Source organism: Neopsephotus bourkii, unplaced genomic scaffold, assembly GCF_033783945.1.
Source record: "Neopsephotus bourkii isolate Nb327-2 ecotype Australia unplaced genomic scaffold, CSIRO-AGI_Nbou_v1 NB_1574, whole genome shotgun sequence".
NCBI lineage: Eukaryota > Metazoa > Chordata > Aves > Psittaciformes > Psittacidae > Neopsephotus > Neopsephotus bourkii.
The window spans coordinates 3,976,291-3,997,394 of NW_026902050.1; the positions used below are offsets into that span (position 1 = coordinate 3,976,291).

The 21,104-nt window shown below is 41.6% G+C and overlaps 2 protein-coding genes across 3 annotated transcripts in view; one reads left to right on the top strand and one right to left on the bottom strand.

Annotated features, from left to right (window-relative positions):
* The window catches only part of MME (membrane metalloendopeptidase), a 45,332-nt gene extending 37,898 nt beyond the window's left edge, over positions 1–7,434 (top strand). For both annotated transcript variants that reach the window (XM_061371558.1, XM_061371559.1), the window contains exons 21-23: positions 2,644–2,739; positions 3,003–3,079; positions 6,034–7,434. In XM_061371558.1, coding sequence (XP_061227542.1) covers positions 2,644–2,739; positions 3,003–3,079; positions 6,034–6,133 — 273 coding nt within the window. In that variant the 3' untranslated portion in view covers positions 6,134–7,434. The remainder of the gene's footprint in view (positions 1–2,643; positions 2,740–3,002; positions 3,080–6,033) is intronic.
* A 10,568-nt stretch (positions 7,435–18,002) lies between these two features.
* Positions 18,003–20,148, bottom strand: STRIT1 (small transmembrane regulator of ion transport 1). Its single transcript, XM_061371591.1, has 2 exons — positions 18,882–20,148; positions 18,003–18,792 (listed from the first exon to the last, which is right to left on the bottom strand). Exon 1 carries the CDS (start codon positions 19,016–19,018, stop codon positions 18,887–18,889), a length of 132 nt encoding a protein of 43 aa, XP_061227575.1. The 5' UTR covers positions 19,019–20,148; the 3' UTR covers positions 18,003–18,792; positions 18,882–18,886.
* Positions 20,149–21,104: the final 956 nt, after the last annotated feature.

A 21,104-nucleotide genomic window follows, 5' to 3' on the forward strand; every position in this document is an offset into this window, starting at 1 on the left:
CTTTCTTCTGATCCATAAATAGTCTCTGTCTACACTATTCACTGTTCAAAAACTGTTCAAAATATCATTCTGTATACAAGTGACTTCAGTCCCCTGTACAGGTATCCAAAGATATCAGTGACATCTGGAGTCCTAGTGCTAAGCCTTCTGTGGAAGCTTGCATGCTTTTTGGCTTTCCTTTCATTCTCTTATGAAAAACTCAGCTCCTTAGAGCAGCCAACTTTAACACTGAAAGCAAAAGCAGCAGGGGTCTTCTGTTTGTGACTGAGTTGGGAGGTAAGAAGCAAGTCAGGTTCTCTATGAACTCTTCCTGTTACCTGCAAACCTGGTGGTTGAAGGCTCTAACAACATGATCCTCTCTCTCCTTCCCCGAACACCTTGTTCTAAGGCAAAAATATTCAGCATTTGACAACCAGAGTGTTCTCATTCTTCAACAAAGTGCTGCTGGGACAGGCACACGCATACTTCTCAAAGTTATCATCACAGCTTCTGCAAAGAATGGCCATCAGCAACACTTAATTTACTAGAAATATACACATTTGTGGGCAAATACAATTATTAGTAAGAGTCTGAAGAATGATTTGGAAGCATAAAAGAGGTGTCAGTAGGGCATATTAGATTAGTCTAATCTTCAATTACTGGAACACTTATGCATTTAAAAAAACCCAACAGTACGAATCCACGAAAAGGGGGCACTCTTTTTGAAAGGAATGAGAGTAGCCAGAAAAAAACTAGGTCAGAAGTAGTATTACAACAAAAGAATTAGATACTCATAACTATTATTACATCATATGAATATTAAAAAAGGGTTCCAAAAAGAATCCTGAGAGGCCATCTACTCATCCCACCCCCCCCTCCTAGCAGGTAGAATCAACCATTTCTGTATCATTCAGACATACCGTATGAGCAGCTCTGCTACCTCCTCTTACTCCTTGAGTGCCATCGTGTCTTTCAACAGTGGAAACGGAGCAATCTGCTCCTTTCTTTTCTGTGACCTTTTTCATATTTGAACACTGCTACATACTTGAAAGCCCAGACTTCTCTTCTTTAGACTAAACAAACCCAGTTCCTTCAATCTTTCCTCATAGGTCATGTTTGCTAGACCTCTGCTCATTCTTGCTGCTTTCTTCTGGCCTCTCTCCAGTTGGTCTACATCTTTCTTAAAAGTGCAGTGCCCAAAACTGGTCAGAGGGCTCTAGCTGAGACCTGGCCAATGCCAAACAGCATTGAAGGATACTTCATAAGACACTTCTGTTTATACATGCCACTTGCCTTTTGTGTGATACTATGGCACTGCTGGCTCTTGTTCAGCTTGTTCCCACTAAACTTCCAAGCCTTTTCAGTAGACCTGTTAACCACTTCTTCCTCAACTTGCATTTCTACAGTTGATTGGCTTGCCTCGTGTTGTAGATTAGCACTGACTTTAGTCATAACATTTCTCCATTTTGTTAGCATCTTTCAGTAATGATATACTAACAACACATTGTTTGGCACATGGGCTTCATAAGAAACATGAAAGCAATTGTTCTTACTATGGAAAGCTTTTAAAATCTTCTGCAATTTGCTTTAAAACAAAACAAAATCACAGTGAAAAAAGAAATCTACTTTTATAATGCAACATTAGAGACTGATAAAATCCATGTCTTCTCCCTGCAGAGTCAGTTTTGTGCTAGTAATACTGAATTCCAGAACTCCGCACTGTGTACAGGGAAAGCAAATCTTACCATAAGTATGGTATTTTAGACTGTAAGTCAATAGTTGTGGGGAAAAATCATGTGAGATGCCACAGGTAGGCTCATTTTGGGACTGTGCCCTAGAAAGCAGCACAGCAGCATGCCTTTCCATGTGGAGGTACATACAGAGGGTAACTGGTAGCAATGCCTGACCCACAGGAGACAGGTGCTGCTGGTGAGTCTTCATACTGACAGCTTGGAACCCCAGCAGCTGGGAGGCTGGTTTAGCACAGAGCTTCCCACCTACCCCTCAGCTGATGTCAGAAAAATAACAATTATTTCTGTTATAGAACATATTCTACTTTTTAAAGACAGAACCACCTTGCTTTATGCAGTCATTTATTAACCCTATGAAAGAATTTCCTAGATAAATATGTAACAGCCCAGTGGAATTTAATACATTAACCTTTATAAAGCTCAGTGAAAAGCAGCACAAACTCTCAGTAGCTACTGTATTTCAGAACACAATTGTCCTCCTTTGCATTCTTAATTTTTTCCCCTGTAAGCAGGTGGGTAATTATGCAAAAATCTTGTTATTCCAAGTGTACCCATCTTACCGAAATTATTCCATTAGCCTTGGGGTTTTTTTGCTACAATAAATTGCCACCTTTAGACCTGTTTCTCTAACTATGTATTCCAATATAATTCAGGCAGCTTCACTAAACCTGCTGTAGAACAGCACTGTTAAGGCACATCCAATGGGAAAGCTTCCTTGGTTCAGTCAGGCTGCTGTTATCACAGTAATAAGAAATGTCCCTGTCATCTCCTGCTTAAAAGGTGGCACGTGGTGAGATGGGTGGCCAAGGTATTCCTTGAAGAAGTATGTCAAAGAATGTTCCTCCTTGTCATAATTTCATTTTGATGGTCCGTGCTGGAAGTTGTTAACATTTCTACTCGATTCATTCTACAGGCCTATGAAAACTTTGTGGAAAAGCATGGAAAAGAAAAACTTCTTCCTGGTCTTGAAATGAACCACAAACAGCTGTTTTTTGTGAACTTTGCACAGGTATTCTATACTTCTTGACTGAAGACTTTGAAAATCACTTGAAGGTACAGTTTAACAGTAAATCAGAAAGAACAGGCTGACCATAGTTTTACTAAGAGATGGCAGAGTTGCTAAGCTGGGCAGTGTTCACCACAAAGTAGAGAAAATAAATTACTGTTAGGTAATTTTTGTTATCCCTAGATACATTAATTCAGCCACAAAACAAGAGCAGGTCTCTTCCTTATCTTATAGCTAACAAATGCTTTTCTTTGTTATGCGTTTAGGTATGGTGTGGAACATACAGACCAGAATATGCTGTGAATTCCATCAAAACTGACGTGCATAGCCCAGGCAAATTCAGGTCAGCACATAATCTTCAGTGCACTTCCTAGGTGCAAGACAAATTTTAGCTATAGAATTTAAAGGACTTCGCACAAAAAGCTAGGGTGCACTTACCAGGGTAGATTTAGGCATGCACACGTATACAGACACAACACACTGGAGGTGGTTAAGAGAAAGACAGATAGTCTGTGTCATTTGATGGATGAACTTCCATCCTTCAATAAAGTCACAGGAAAAGTCTCAAGTTAATCTGTGAAGTTCAAGGATTTTAGTCTTCCAAGCATGGAAAAAAAATCCATCTTCTTTTAAACAGCAACACTAACATGAGAGAAAACGACCTTCTGTTAATGGCCTTTGCCATCTACAGCTAGAAAGACATTCTTCCGTTCCAGAGTGGAATGGTCTGTCTTTGCTATAACGTTGACAGCATTTCTCAGAATATCTGTTGCAGCCCAGGCCCAGAGCTCCACTGTGTCACAGGTGTTATACAAGGTCACCATTTGCTCTGTCTTGCAAGAGGAACAGAAGTGGGGTTTAGGTGGAAGATCACTGCCCCTCAATCAGTCACAAGCCTGATACTGTGATGCAATAAGCAGATTTGTATTTTCTGCTTTGTGTACTCAGCCAGCCTTCCCGCAGAGAGGCGGGCTCAAGTTCAGTAGAGTCGTGCAGGGAACTTGGCTGATCAGGGTGGAAGTCTTTGGGCCAGAATAGGACCTTTTTTTTTTTTAACTGAAGTCACAGCAACCTATTCATCAGTTGTGTAACAAAGTTTTTTGCTTTACTAAATTGGTTTGGTCAAATGCCATGAGATCAAGTGATAAGGTAGACATCACAGCATCTGTTTGCTTTGGAAGGCTATGTCATCTCCAGGATTTCTGTACACATTAGCAAATTTCTCTCCTGGTACCATTAATTCCTATATAATTCCTTCAAAGGCTTTTCAGAATTACTTTGTTTATCCCACATACCCAAATATTTAGTGAAAGCAGCAACTGTTCTTTCAATTGCTACTTGACTGGCATTTCACCGTGGGTGGTTTCTGTACTATCTTGAGATTCCTCCTGGAGACAGTTTATGCCTCAAGTCCCACCCCTCAGCACCCTGGGTTGTAAGGCTGATGAGGCTCATCAGAACTGTGTCTCCTCTTTGTGTTTCACATTTGTGCAAGTCACGAGCCCTTTGAAATTCACTAGTTCAGCATGTTGTGGGACTCTATTTGCGTGTATCTTGGATATATTACATCATGTATTGTTCTGTTTTTACATCAGTATGAAAGGCTATAAATTTCATATGGAATTACACAAGTATTAATGAGAAACCATATTAACATTTTTAGAACATGAAGTAATTTTCAGGTGAGGCCTCCTTAAGAGCTCTAAAATAGAAAGCATTTCAGTACAAGACATACACACAAAATTACTGCCTGATGACATACTATTTAAGTGACACAACAGCTCCCACTGTGCCTTTTTTATTATTTGGGGGTTGGAGTGGGTTTTTTTGGTCATTTAACACCTGCTACATTGACTGCACGATATTTCTCCTTACAGGCAGGATAGGCAGCTCTTCATAAACATGGTTAGTTGCACAGTACAAATTTAGTTTATGGGCTAACAACTGAATACTGGACACGTAGAATCTCTTGTCCACTGGATAAATAAGAAGTTAACAGAAAGATGCCTTAGACTGAGTAATCATCAAAGATGGGTGGAAGAGAATCTGTATCTGAGTGTTAACATGAAAAATTAAAACAGAGCAAGTATAATAACAGATACAGTTCAAGCCCTGCTTATGTACCAAATCCCAGTAGTTCTGGGGTGTTAGTAAATGAAGCAGGACTCTTATTCCACCACTGGTTTACCCATTTGTTATTAACAACTCTAAGTAGAGTTTTATTACACCCAAAATACTTTTTGCTTTGTCTGGCAAAATCCCATTTTAGCAGTTTTGGTCCTTAAGAGCAGTGAAGTGCTGCTACGTCACTGAAACGCATTACTTGCTTTGTAATCATTTTTCTGTGCTGTCGCCTCCTGTTCCACTGCTGGTTCCCAAGACCAGCTAGTAGGTCATCTCACTTCTGGTCTTGTAGAGATAGTCAAATTGTTGCAGATGTCAGCTGCTTAACATCAACTTCTGTAGATGCTTCCTGGTTCTTTTGAATCTAATGAGTAAGGTTATTCACAGAACAATCACAAATTATTCAAAGAAATGGTTCTTCAAATAATTCCTGGTCCAGAGTCAATATACATCAGTATCTACACTTGACATTTGAAGCAGTTGGTCTGCAGAGGTATGTACATGCTGTATTTCCATGGAAGGAATGAACAACTCAATACATTGACATATGTTCACAATTATGCATTTAAAAACTGCTTTGGCTAGACTGTCCTCATACTGACTTGAAAGCTGTTCTGTGTATGAGTTTTTTCCTGGAAACTCATTCACTGGAACAATTGTGAAGAATGTTCAGAGAAGCAATATGATCTCAGTTGAAATATGATTGGTGTAAAAATGTAAATGAACATTTACTGAGAAGTTACACTGCAGGCTTCTACCTCAGGGCCTTGTTTTCCCTTTACTAAGCAACTTTACAGCAAAACATAGGTGAAAGAATTCTCAGTGTAAACCAACAACAAGCAATAAACCTGTTACGAGTAAAATAAAGAGAATTTCTGTGAGAGCCAGTAAGAAAGAAAGGACAGGTTCTGTTCTTGGGGGGGGTGGGGTGGGTGGGGGAGGGTAGGGGGAGTGGGTCAACAGGGACCATACAAACTGAAAAGAGAAAATACAGGCACTGCTTGAGGTGAAATGGAAGCAGTAGTCAGAGTTCAGAAATTCAGGCATTTCCCACAGTATTTTGAGGTGATGCACAAAAAAAAAAAAGTAAAAAAAAAGTTACCAGATGTGACTTGTCTTGTTTGTTTTAAACAAAGGAAAGCAACAATTACAAGATGTTGTTTCGTTTTAAAGGGTCATAGGATCATTGCAGAACTCCCCAGAGTTTTCTGAAGCCTTTTCATGCACCAACAGAAATTACATGGATCCTGCTAAAAAGTGCCGTGTTTGGTGACAGAACTGTAAACTTTTCATCTCGAGAAGCTTTCCAGAACAGAAATCTTGAACTTACTTTGAGAAGGTGAAGAGAACTGATCAGAATATGCTAAAGTACTCACTGTAATTCTTAGTGAACAGGCAAACCAACAAAATCACACCCCAAAACATCAAATAAAGGACTAATGCCAATGCAGCAATTAGCTGCTCTAGCTGACTGGCTGCTTTTCCTAACACTGAACCTTGTAGAATCTAAGTCACTGGACAGCATACAGTACCATTCACTTATAATAAACCTGGTCCCCACTGACCAGTGGCTTTTTAGATTTATTTAAAAATGTCAAAGTGTAACACGTTATCTCCCAAAGGTCGGTGAATGCGTATTTCTCATCAGGCAGAGGGAGGAAATATTAAGTAACCCAGTTTTAGACATCAGAACATGATAGTAGAAGTTTATATCCTGTCAGACTTTGTACCCCTGCTGTTATGATAGATCTGTTCTACCAAATGTTATCATTTTTACTTGAAACCATTTACACAAGAGGAGTCCAAAGACCTGCTGTACTTAAGTAACTCACTAATTATTCCAGTGTGTACTACCTGAAGTCACTATTTACAACAGATTATTTACTGCTTTCCAGCCAAACTGCAGGTAATTGTAGGTAACTGTAGGTAATTTATTAATTTTTGAACGTATAATCTGTAAGATTGCAATCAAAGACCCTTTCACAGTTTTCTAAGCTTTTTCTTGCTTTCTCTGAAGTTTGTCTTTTTTAAAGTTTCTAGTAATGTATAAATCATAGTTTTTATATTTAAATCCAACTACACTTTTGACTTAAAGCATTGTAATATATTTTATCAGTGGCTGCATAGAACTGGGAAATTTGAGTAAAGCATGGTATCAGGCAATAATATAAGTCTATAAAACTGAGCTCTCCAATGGAGTACACCAATGTTCAAGTGTTCAGGCTGACTTTCTCAGTCTATAGGGTCTGATTCTGCACAATATTTGTACATGTTCTGATCGATGTCAGTCCTCACATCAGTGAAGATGCACAAATGATTACAAGAATCAGAAGGAGCTTTAAGTAAGAAGGTAAAAGGCTTTAAATCTGCGTTTCTATGTACTAAACATCCTCATGCAGATTGCAAAGGAACTTACTGCTTTGTATATCAAAGCAAACAGATTTCCAAAAATAAGTACCAGATACCTCAGATGACTGCTACAATAGGTGTATTTAAAAACCTGTGTTCCTTTCAGCTTTCCGACTTTGTCATCTGATCAAAACATTTTGATAATAAACTGAAATTATGAGTCAATTGCAATGTGTGTTCTTTAAACAAAAAAATAAAAAATAGAAAAAAAATCCCCTCTGCAAATACAGTTATGTACTCGCCCCAAACACCACACCTCAGCATCTGTAACAAGCAACACAAGGAGAATTTACATCATATTCTTCTAGTTTACAAGCAGATGTCAGTAGGTTATTTAGTACCTATGGAAATCACACCAAAATTGACTGCAGAAAGCTTTCTGTTCCAGTACTTTCTCCCCACAGTGTGATCAAGTCACTCCTGACCACTAAAGGGAGGCAGAGTGAAAATCAGCAGAACTAAAAACAAAACTGAAGGACATGCCACTCACTGCAGCATTCACGTTTTCTGCTTCTTCAGTTCCACATTTAAACACTCCTGGATTTCCCAGCAGGAGTTTAAGTTGTGTACAAATGCACTGGTCCACCCTAGCATTTCCATGAGCCTGGCATGAGGCACCTGTGAATTCAGTAAATTGCCAGACTCAGTGCCAAAAGTTTTGAAACCAGTAAAGATGGTATCACTGACACAAACGCTGCATTGATAAAATGTGTTTTCCATCAACTTTACCTGCCTTGGCTATACTGGTTAAGAAAACGTAGTTTCTGTTTTACTGAGAAGATGCTTACAATCAAGTTGGCAGGAACACCAGAGAGATGAAGAATTTGTGACAATATGTAGAAAAAAGATAGTGCTCTACGAAGTGTGCATCGGTGTGTGTTTGTTAGTGTTCAAAACCAGAAAGAGTGAAAAATAGCACAACCTCCCCCCCAAAAAAAAACAAAAAACAAACCAACAACCCAGCAGTATTACCTCAACAGAAGGCAAGGAATTTCCAGAAAAAGACAGTATTCCATACATAAAAGAAATAAAAGTCTGTTAACACCTGATGAATATTTAAATTGATATTGATTTGTGGATGAATATAGGCTATCTCCTCATTTTAGAATCCTACAATTCCCTTGCCTTTGATAGTTTTATTCCTGGTTTTCCTTTTCCAGCTACTTAAGTCACCTTCCTTCTGTATTGTCTTAAAGAAATAAATCCCTGGCCAATAATCATACAATTACATATCCATCTGCAGTGTTTTTTCCTCATTTCCTGCCCACTTAAGCTTAAAACTTCTCCCTCTGCTGTATTCTTCTTTAAATACATTCATACAAGTTTGGGCACTCTAAGATAACAGCTGTTACTTTGCAAGCTGGTTTTGCAGAGCCATTTCCAGCATTTGCCTGCACGAAGGCTGCTACAAGTCACGCAGGATTTACACTCATCAGCATCAGGGCTGGGAGAGGTCATCAAGGGAGGGTTACAGTCCCTCTCCTCAAAAGCTTGGTCAGGCTGCCCTTGTCAAATCCTTCCTACCCTCCCAAGAGCTCTGGCGCTCTGAGGAGAGCATCAAAATCTGAAGGGAAGAGCTGGTATGTGCCCGATTTCCTTCTTGTTATACATTTTGCATTTTTTCATTTTGGCTGAAATGTCACTTCTGCTTTTTGCTTTATCACAACATCCCTGTTAACACCAGTGAAATGTACACAGGGAAAAAAAAATCTACAGGCATGAAAAAAAAAAAATCTAACAGCTCTATGATATATTTCCTCTCAAGAAAGGACAGAGTTACTCAAAAGTAAGTCTAAAAAACAGCAAGACTGAGCTATAGCAGGATCCAGTCAGCAAATTTCTGCATTTGTTTATACTTCTGAAGAAAAAAAACCTACTCCATTTCACCTAACACCAAATTATAAACAACTTACAGTATGCCTGTCAGCTTACGTTAAAATCTAAAGAGTCAATCACTATAGTTCTACAGATGTCTTTTGGTTGTTTCAGTTGACTTGACTTTCCACAGCAGCTGACTGACAAAACTTTGGGGACTACATAAAATACACACAAATACTGACATTGGCCAATTAATTGGCAAGGCATTAATGAAACAGGTATCAAACGTACATAACTGCTGAGGTGCCATGATTCAAAGTAAACCAGCTTCACTCCAGCCACAGGGCCCTGTGCTTGATGAGGTCAGACAGGACTGCACCACCCAAAGGGCCCTCAAGCTGTAGACCAGTGTCTGGACTCACAGCCCATGGAAAAGCTCCAAGGGTGAGGATGCTGCTAAGAATAACCCTCAGGGATTTCTGCTTCCAGACAAGTGACTCGTTAACCACTACTTCTTCTTAACCAAGTGTTAATGTATTTTCCTACATATCTACATATGCTACATCTACTTCTTCCCCACCCACCCCCAGTTCTGAACATCTCAGTTTCAGATACCGAATCATGGTCATTTACGTGAGCTCCAAAACATAAAAGACCTGAGTTTTCTCAGTCTTTTGCAACACTTGGTGGAAAATCACAGTACAGCAAGAAATAGGTAAGACACAGCACATACTGTGTTCAGAGGAGCCACAATGGATTTACACGTTCCATAACATTGTTCAGAGAGTTCTTTACCTATATGGCTTATGAGTAACAATTGCCCAAGAAAGGATTTTGCCCAGCATTGTGCTTAACCAACAAAGAAAAGCGTCAGCAGAGGTAAGAACTAAGGTGATTCAACCCCACATCCTACAGGCTGCACTTGGAATCAGAACTCTGGCACTTGGTCCTGTCTCTTGATCATTCAGATCAGGCTGTGCTTCACTCTCTGCCTGTGCCCCAAGGCTTCCTTCCAATGCAAAATGAGGCAGGAAGGCAGCAACACACAGTTGGAACCCACCCCGGTACCTTAGTCCTTTTCTCAAAGAGCATTAGTGGTTAACCATGGTCATATTTTGTTCTTTCCAAACTCTAGCACCACCAAATCCTAGAGAAGCTCACAGTTTAAGTAAGGACATATTCCGATTCAAAGGCTGCCATACTCTCATTTCAGTTCTCACAGGGATTGAATGTCTTGATGCTAATCCTTTAGCTTAAAAATCACCATTCATGGCGACTTCAGATGAAAACAAGAAGATAACAAAAAAATGCAACTCCATAGGACATCAGATGAAAGGTTTGTCAGACACAGATGCCCAGAAATAAAACTAAGGCCATAGAAAGGAGACTTTTTCCCCTACTGCATAGTTTAGATACTGACCCAAAGGATCCTTTAGTTTCTGAGCATAGCAGTGACCCTTGCATTAACCTTCCAGGAAAAGCCAAGCACTGGGGATCCATAATGTGTGCACACTCCTTGGGGTTCCCCCCCCCACCCCCCTTCTCCTGGACTCCTTCCTTTTTAACTCAACACAGGGAAAGTTTTGATGTTTCTGTAATATACCACAGCATGTATAATTTTCCTTTAAGTATTTCCCAGTGCTTTTCTTACTTGACCAGCTGCTGAAAGTCTGCTAAGTACAATGTTCATTTTCTTAGCTAAACCATCAAGGAATTCTTATTCCACAAAGCAACAACCTTTCCAGCTGCTCGGGAAGTGTCTTCTCCATACATACGTCTCTGCTCCTACATACACCAATCATTATTACCTTTCATTCACATAGAAATGGGCAATCATATTTCATGCAGACACACACATGAGCTCAGTGCGTGGGGCAAATTACTGGTGTTTCATTCAAATCATTGGGTCATTTCATTGCTCAGCAATGAAGAAGGTTGGAACAGGAGCACAGCTCACAGTGTCTACATTACTACAGTAGTACAGAAAAACAATAATTAAAAATCTAATTCTGAAGGTGTAATATTCATAGAAGGATAATCTAATAGAAGATTAAGTTATCTCAGAATTAAATCCTCCCACTAACCCAAAAAAAGTCCAAAAGTTATTTTATTAGGAGGCACTGGTATCAATTCCCCTCCAGAAGAATCAAAGATGCACATATTGAGTCAGTTACCCTATTAGTGAGCATAGCAGAATCTGGAATTACTTTATATAATACAACCAACTTTGCACTACTGGAGCAATGTCCCACAGAACAGAAAGCAGACAGTTCAGAAAACAAATGAAAGTGGCACCAATGATCATAAAAAAAATAAATATGCTGGGGTTTGACAGCAGGCAGATTTTTCCCAAATTATTCAGACTCCACGTGTCTTGATGTCTCCTCTGGTCTTGCATTAATTCAATTCTCATCACACGTTGAGATACCAGAACCAAATATGGGAGTAAATGATGGCAGTGACCCAAGGAAGAAAAACAAATTTTCCTCATAAAATCAGTGTTTAATAGATGTGGGTCTTAATGAGCTCAGATCAGCCTCTCTGACTCAGTAACAGGCAGAAGGCTGGATCCGTGCCCTGGAGTCCTACTCACCTCCTTGTTTTTGAAATTATATTCATTCCCTCGTGCAGGCCCAGCTGCTGTCGTGCTGCCTGGGACTCTGCTGTGTAACTACAGATGTTTAGAACACTTCGCATCAAAGACTGTTACCTCTGGTAGGAGAACAGCTTCCTGTACCTAGGAAGGAATATGTGCACTGATGGCCAAACTATGCAACCCTCTTACAGCCTTTACAGGTACCATCAGAATCTTACAAACACAGCAGAATCTAGCAGTCATACATTTGGGACAAAATTTCTCATGGTGACAGTATTCAGACTTCCCATTCACGGCTTCTGTTTTACACTGACCTCCTGGTGACAATAGTACTATTCAGTATGTTCTCCATTTTCCATGCAGACCCTCACGTAGCAGTTAGCTATTACACTAATGGAAACAACAGAATACAGTTTGTAATAATCAATCCTTTGTGAGATTACACATGTAAGGCTACTAAGTAGACCATTTTATTGTCCTAAGGCTTCCTTCCTTGTATGAGGATTTTATTGATGAAGTTGTAAAATTATGCAAGATGACTATTTCCACTTGATTGCTACCAAATACCCCATATCTATTCCAAGTCTTAAACCTCAACCATGATACACCTCAGAATTCTAAATGAGAATATGCTTGCTGTTACTCTCCTCACTACAACAGCTGACATGCAATACAGCATGCACTTTCATTTAGTTATGTACATATGTATATGTGTACACACAGTTATATATATATGCTATATCTATTCATGTTGGAGGAGACACAAAGATGAAAGTATGGTACACAGAAAAATTGTATTATGTGGTTTCTGTTGGACCTCAGAAGTCACAATTTGATCCAGAGTTGAATCAGATCCTGAGAAAAGATCCTCCTCCTGCTCAGGTCACCTTCTAGTAGTTACACAGTGCTTCAAGACTAGGTTTGCCAGTTATACCCTTGATCCAGAATTGTTTATAGATATCCTGGTACTATTTCAGCAAGAGCCTTGAACATAAGGACTGACACTAACTTGATTTAGTATTTTATGAGAAACTAACGTAGGGGCAGAAGGTAGTTATGCTGCCAGTGTTGAGACTTTCTACGCTAGGCTGGACTTCATGCCTATATAAATTGTGTGCCTGAAGTCCAGCTATGAGGCAATAAACTGAGGCAAAGTCATTAATCACCTTGATGAGGTATGGATGTCAAAATGGATGGCAGAAAGCATAACTCATAACTGCATCAGGGAGGAAGCCAGCAGCAACTCCCAGGCTCTTCGCTAAATAAACCAGTTGTCCAGTACATCTTCAACCAGATGAAACTACAGAAGGCTACTCACCAGAATGTTCCCCCCAGATTAAAAGAAACCCTTCCTACCTTTTCTGAGGACACCTTTCAGGACTGGACTCGGTAAAGCCTGCTGTCTCTATCAGCTACGTTCCTAATCCTAGTTAACTGTTGTTCTCCAGGAGGATCTCTCATTCAAGTATGAAGTTTCTCTGGTGACCTTCTCCCTTCATTACCACCCAGAATCAGGTACTTACATAGAGTACTGGTAGCTACCATTTGATTACTAAATCAATAATCTATTAAATCAGTTTTAAGTAATTCAGCTTCATCCTGTTAAGACTACCTCCAATGACCACTGCTATCTTGAAACACAAAAGGTTTACAACCTTTAATTAAACCATACACCTTCATGAGTAACAACAGAAAATATTATTGTAGGTGTGAACTCTATCTGCCTTGCAGCCTGTCAGAGAACCACAGAACGGTTTGGGTTGGAAGGGACCTTAAAGCTTATCAAGTTTTAACCCCCTAACATGGACAGAGTCAGCTTCCACTAGATCAGGTTGCTCAAAGCCCCATCCAACCTGGCCTTGAACACTGCCAGGGATGGGGCAGCCACAACTTCTCTTGGGAACTTGTGCCAGTGCCTCACTACCCTCACAATAAAGAACGTCTTCCAAATGTTTTCCTGTCATATCACCTCAACTCATGAATCACTGGCACTGAAATGGTCACTGACTACACCTCCTTGCATAGCAGCAGGCTGAAAACACTGCAACCTTGAGGGCTCCAAAACATTGCTGCTGTAAAAACGTTAAATACTGATGTATACTAATCAACACATCATGACTGCAAACAGGTACAAGCTGGCCTCTTCAAATGGCCGAGAGACCACAACTCTCTTTCTAGACAAAGGGAACAGAGCGAACACTTGGGATGAGGGCTGGAAATAAAGGACAGGCCCAATGCCCCAGAGAGACCCTTCACCAGTCAGCACGGCTTCCTAACTGTACCCAGCTCCCACATGAACATCAAGAGTAAGAGGCTGCTATTAGCTCTGACCTGTTACCAGTAACATGAAGTATCCAGTCTGGGGTATGGCCAGGTCAGCCCCTTTCAGCTGGATCATGGCAAGGATGGATTCATCTCCAGCTCCTACAGCTGGTGAAGCACAATAACATCGTGCAAATCAATTAACCTAAACACCACCAATTTCCCAGGATCACTTTTTTAAGGTGTCAGTAAACAAGAACTGAAACAAACAAAATGCAACCCCGCTATGCAACTTCAAAAGGAAAAAAAACACCTCACGAAATGGTAAGAACTTTCAAATCCTGTATTTTCACACTGGAAACGATGTTCTCCACAGCTTTGTACAACAGAATTATTTTAAAAAACAACCTTAATTAATCACATGCCACTAGCCCTAGTAAAGGAACACAGAACCCCCGTAAAGGAAGACAGCTGCTAAGCCTCCTCAGCACTGTCAGATGGGAACCAAGAACAGGTCTGCAAACTTTGATAGGGTCTGAGGTAGGTCTCGATTTCTACACACAGACAGAAACACCATTACTGTTGTACTTTGAATCATTTAAGCTTTACGGGTCTGATGCACTCTTATAAGACAAAGTTAAGCAATCAGCTATCCCCATTCACAATTAACACAAAACCAGACGTTGCTCCTTACCTGTGGCAGCAGCATCCCTACCGCAGGTAAAGCGAAGCTTCAGGTGGTGTGCGCCAGCGTCCCACAGCCTGGGGTGGGGCAAGGACTTGTACCTATGCCAGTCCATGCTGAAACACCTCCCAGAGGCGGTTTTAAGTCAAGCCTGGGACGAGGCGCTGCTGTAACGCCTGCCAAGACAGCCGAAAGGCTAACCCTACCAGACTGACCTCCCACACTAACCACCGCCTGGTCCCCAGGGCAACAAGGGGCCCCGCCCCTCAGTAGCTCCACCCCGTTCCAGAAGTTTCTCGGGCACCGCCCCTCAGTGCCCTTGCCCAGCTCGTGTTCCAGCAGGGTCACGGTGACCCGGTACACGTTAGAGCGGCCGCACTGGGCCTGGCTTCTTTCCGTGCCGTGGTCTCCATCAGGCCACCCCCGCGGGGCAGCACCAGCACCGAACACCACGCCGGGGCCGCAGGGGGTGTTGTTCACTGCGTGCGCCGCCGGTGGCACCGCGGTTGGCCAGGCCTCGGAAGGCCCCACGGGGACTGTGGCCCGGGGTTGCCATGGGTGTGTTCTTCACCTTCCACTCTTAACCGGGAGGAGATGAAGAGCAAGGAAGCTCATCCTCCGTGAATGCTTCTCTGGAAACGGAGCTGTCTACTAGCAGGGCTAGGGCAGCACCGTTAGTTAGTGACATGGTTAAACCCAGGTGTGAAAGGCACTGCCAAGCTGGGCCTGGAGCCAGTGGGTCAAGGGGCAGGTTAAACTGGTCCCTGTGCTGGTGGTAGCGTCAAGGCAGAAGAGACAGGAGAGGTGGGCAAAGTGCCCTGGAGCCACTGCCTTTGGTTCTGGTCTGGGGCAGGAAGGTCTCCTTAAGCTAAGCGCTGGTAAGCAGGCTGTCACCCAATGGCTCCACTGTACCCAGCAGAAAGAAACACAGTTATACTTTTGTGTATACCAATATCCTTAAACTGGCTTACAAGCATTAAAAGGATGTAAACAAGAGGTTGGAACAGTTACCAGGAAGCTGTATGCAGCACTGCACAGAGACTCATCCCTAATCAACTCGGATAGTTGTGCAGTGGGTAATGGGAAAAGCCAAGCAGAGGCCATGGTACAAGCTTGGCTGCATTTCTCTGGAATGAGAAGTCAAATGTTCCCACTTTTATATCTAAAAATATTAATAATTAATGAGTAAAAATAATCTTTAGATCACAGAAAATCACCTGTCTGCAAGGAAACAATAGATATGAAAAGGGGGCTTGACAAATGTGCCCACCCTAAGGGTTTGCAGGCACCTTTTGCTCACTGAGCACTGGATCTCGGGTGATGCAATACAGCTCTTCAGACCTCAATGGCATCATACTTCAAAGGAAGTCAGCATCCTCTCCAGCATCATGACAGTGGAAACATTCTACTTACTGCCACAGTGACAGAAAAACTGCCACACTTCAGTAACTTTGGACCCAAACTTTGGAAGAAATACAAATTTGTACATTTTTCTTCTCATAACTCACTAGCATTGCCCCATTTTAGAGAAAAGACACAGTACTCAAACACTTGTTTTATTTTTTGAGAATAAAAAGAAACCCCAAACCTTCAATTACCAAATACATACTTGCAAGTGTGGGAAGTTTCAGCAGTGTAGTTTCATTTATGAAGACACCTGAGTGGGTTGTCCTGAAGGTGGTTGCAAAAGGCCACACTGCAGAGTGGTCAGTGTGTGGGATGAGTGTTTCATTGGAATAAATTTGCTTTTATTACTCCTCAAAACTGGCGGAGACATCTTTTCCCTTGGTACTTAGCAAGTCAGCTTGACAATATTGAAGCCAGCCTAGAGAGTTATTCTGTTTCACTGTGCCAAATCAGATCTTCCTACTCTCAAAAATCAGGTACTGCTAAAAAATTTGAACATGAGCCTTCACAGTCAGTCTCGCTGCTCTGACAACAGTGCTGCCTTCCTTCACATGGCTTCACCTAAGCAGTGTGGGTGATCTGCAGCTCACCTCCTATTCGATGCTACACAGACTTTTCCTAACACTGCAACCAGCATTAAAATGTTTTCCTTGCATGCCAAAAACCCTAACATCAGAAGTAGTACCTGCCTGTTACCATCTGTTGGTTCTATTGCTTCATAGAATCACAGAATCATAGAATCATAGAATAGTTATGGTTAGAAAGGACCTTAAGATCAACTAATCCCAACCCCCCTGCCATGGGCAGGGACACCTCACACTAAACCATCTCACCCAAGGCCTCTTCCAGCCTGGTTTTGAACACTGCCAGGGATGGAGCATTCACAACCTCCCTGGACAACCTATTCCAGTGCCTCACAACCCTAACAGGAAAGAATTTCCTCCTTATATCCAATCTAAACTTTCCCTGTTTAAGTTTTAACCCGTTACCCCTTGTCCTATCACTACAGTCCCTAATGAATAGTCCCTCCCAAGCATCCCTATAGGTCTCTGAGAACAGTCCCGCAGAATTTCATGGGAGTACTTGGTCATAAAGACTGAGAAGATACGAAATTGCTGCCTTCCAGCACCAAGGCAGGATCACAAGGATTCCTGCAGGATGTCAGGGGATGTTTGTGCACCTGTCAAAAGCCTCCAGGAATCAATATTAACATAATTATGCTTAAAAACTTCCTCCAGTACTTCTGCACCTCTACCATAAGGACAGCCTGTATTTTACTTGCTAGTTCTTCACTTGCTAGTTCTCAAGAAGAGATTATTCACTTCATCTTTCAGAAAGTCTGGTAAATTTAATACTTACATTTCCTTCCATCTGCTCTTTTCTAGACTGAACCTATCCAGTGTGCTTCTTGTCTCACTGGTTAAACATTACCAGTCTCAGTTCCCTCTTACTGCTCTCTCCTGTGTTCCTTCCCCTTGACCCACAGCTGGTTCCTGCAGTGGCCAAGCCAGCTGCAGCAGGCTGGGGAGGCCCAACCCTTGCTTATAGTGCAGGGGGTGGCTTCAGCATCTCTCAAGGCATTTTTCTGGTAATCATCCCAGGATAGTGTTTCTCTTTTCACACCACCCTTACGGCATTTCTGACCTGAATTCAGATTGTGATACATGGCAATTCCCAGGCTCTTTTCTGAAAATTGCTATGCAGCCAGTAGTTTCCATCCCGTAGTTTTTTAACAGCTCCTGCGAGGTGCAGAAATTGAATTTTCAGACCTATTGTGTTGCATTTTTTTCCAGACTAGTTATTTAGGTTCATTTTGAATCGCAGCTTTGTTCTCCGGTCTCCCTGGATTGCACTCTGGCTGGTGCCAGCAGAGGGGGGCTGCCAGCATGCCAGAAAACAGGGCTAAATTCCACATGGTTGCGATCTGCTTCACTGCCCAATGAGTCCAGCAGCATTTAATTTGGCAAGAACTGGATTGGTTATCAATGGAAAAATACAGTATTGGGCTCCGAGCATCATGTAAACAGAAGAGACCAACAGTTAATTTCATATTTATCTACATGCTATTAAATATTTAGAATTGAGAAAGTCCAAGCCATACATTTGAGGATGCATTGCTACCAAGCAACTTTCCCTGTCTGCCTTTCATTTTCTAAAGGACTTCTTTTGGTTTATGTGCTAGTATGCTTCTGTGACTGACTGTTTGCTTTTTTATAAAAGGAAGGTAATGTAGTTTCAGAAAAATTATTTAAGACACCCTGAAGATCTTGGGACAGGGAAAGCGAACCACCATGATATTTTAAATTTAGTAATTTATTTTTTACTACAAAACTTAAAAAATGTCTTAACTCACTTACTACTTTCCAACACACATTGAGATACTTCTTCCACTGCTCAGCACATCTTATAAATGAGCTGAACTCACTTTTTTTGTCCAGCAATGCATCACTAACTCTGGGAAAAGTTTCCAAAACTGCTTCAATTCAATGTGGCAACAACAAAGCAGGCAGGTATCTGACCTACTGCTGGACTCCAGAAACTACTCCATCAATTACAAACCATTTGAAACCTGAAAAGTTGGTTTGATGATTCTTCCTAAAACTCTAATTAGCATTTCAAACTTCTGTTGTAGATAAAAAGCATACACCATGTTTGCAGTGTTGACATTAAAACCAAATCATTTTATAATAGTCATTAGAAATTTCAGTTTAACATCCAGGCTCTTCTAATCAACATCACTGTGAATTCTTTTGTCCTGTAAGACAAAGGAAATTATGTTTAAAAAGGTGGCAGTGAAAACCGAAGAAAGCACAGATAGTACCTGATGTTGTACAAGTCACTCACTTCCATCAGGAGAAGACAATGTAAACCATTAGTGCACAGCCCACTATCCAGCCAGCTGCAAGGAGTATAGGTACAACGAGATGTGAAAGCGGAACTTGGGCTGAAAGAGAAAAGATGGTTTTCTTCAGAAAGGTCATGTTACACTGAAAAAAAAAAAAATCACTAAATTAATCACATCGAACCAAGTTATCACAGAGCAAAAAGATACCTGTGAGCTCAGGCTGCATTATCTATGATTGCTATTTTTAGCATGGAGTCACTGTATCTTGGCAGCCTCCTAATAAGAATACCTGGCAAAAGCCCAAAGAAATTTTCATGGTATGTCCTCTGCAATCAGAAAGGTACAAGGCTTAGCACTTTCAAAAGCAGCAGGGTACGGGGAGGAGACAGAAGCATGGTTCTGTCCTTGGTCTCCACAGGTCGTCAGCAGAACATCTGTACTAGGCTTTATTGACAGCAGCTGTCCTGGCAAACTGAGGACCTTATCCCTGACATACACAGCACCTTCTAGAAGTCTCATTAGGTTAGCCACGAAGTGACTATCATCACACCCATTTACAATCAACGTGCCTGGGGCTGCAGTGAGGGAATGCCGTATGAGTTCCTACATGCCAAAGGGATGTTCGCCAACAGGCATGTGTCAGGGACTCACATCTCCGTGCACAGTGCCCAACTTAGCCCTCTCCTACCCTGTCACTACAGTGATGTGGGGTAGTTAAGACTGATGGAATTACCCGCAAGGATGTTCCCTACTTTCAAGTAAGAAAATAACAATACACCTTGCCTGGCTGAGTTGGCCTGGGCACAGATGTGATGTCCTGCCTATATTGTGCAATAGTACTAGAGCAAGCTGAACAATTACCTAGAGATGTGGAGTCCAGTGCAGGTTATGGTTTTTCAGGGAGCATGCTGAAAACAGGACTAGCAAAAATACACTTCTGTACAGAATGATAATTTTAAAGACCCTCCTATAAGTTCCCTGCAAAGAGTAGAAGCTTACCAGAAAGCAGCATATCAACTTTTGAGATGGCATTACTTACCATTATATTACAACAAAGCATTATCTTTCTGCAGTTGAAAGATTTCCAGGTTTCTGAAGGGATTAATGAATAATGTAAAACTATTCACACCACCTTGCACAGTTTAGATCAAGCAGACAGACTTTGGAGGGATGCTTAATAATTTAAGGGTTTCCACATTGCTTTTTTAAAGCTATGCCAGCACAAACATGTCTCACCATGATACCACATAGTGTATGTACTGAGGGAAAATACAGACAGAAAATCATACAATCATAGAATAGTTAGGGTTGGAAAGGACCTTAAGATCATCAAGTTCCAACCCCCCTGCCATGGGGCAGGGATACCTCGCTCTAAACCATACCACCCAAGGCCTCATCCAACCTGGCCTTGAACACCACCGGAGATGGAGCATTCACAACCTCCCTGGGCAACCCATTCCAGTGCCTCACCACCCTAACAGGAAAGAATTTCCTCCTTATATACAATCTAAACCTTCCTTGTTTAAGTTTTAACCCGTTACCCCTTGTTCTGTCACTACAGTCCCTAATGAAAAGTCCCTCCCCACCATCCCTATAGGCCCCCTTCAGACACTGGAAGGCTGCTATGAGGTCTCCACCCAGCTGGCATAAAAATATTAAGCAGATACGCAACCACACAGCAAAGACAAAATCCTGCTCTGAAGCTGAGAGTCCTTTTGCCACAGGGGAGTCCTTTTCCAGTTTCATTTAAAGACTCCTACTCCTTTGACACCTGGTAAGGTAAAGCTACTTTTGGGAATCATTTCTCTCAACTTGCAATTTTTTCTACAGGTCCTATTAAAAAAAAAAAAAAGGGCTGGATCCTGCTGGGATACATGGGGGAATTTTGACAGAGCTGTGTTGAGTTGCCATGGTCTCTACTGAATATGGTGTTTTGTTATATGAGATCCAGTTCAAATGCAGTAAGAGAGGCAGGCAAGTCCCAGGGGGTCAGCAGGAATGCTGTGCCCAATATTTGTCATAAAGAAGCAAGCAGCTGGCTCCAGAGTATAGAGTTTCCTGAGAGCCATTGGGAGTACTTGTGTTTCATAGTTTAGGAACAGAAATGACCGTGATATCATTTGCTCTGATCTCCTCTATGTCACAAGACAGATACCCCAAGACTTGAGATAAGTCAACTGCTTGGAAGACTGTGTTTTATGCCACAAGCAGGAGAGACTGAA

Coding starts and splice junctions, on each gene's coding strand:
- STRIT1 (XM_061371591.1), bottom strand. CDS start 19,018: ATGACCTTTCTGAAGAAAACCATCTTTTCTCTTTCAGCCCAAGTTCCG.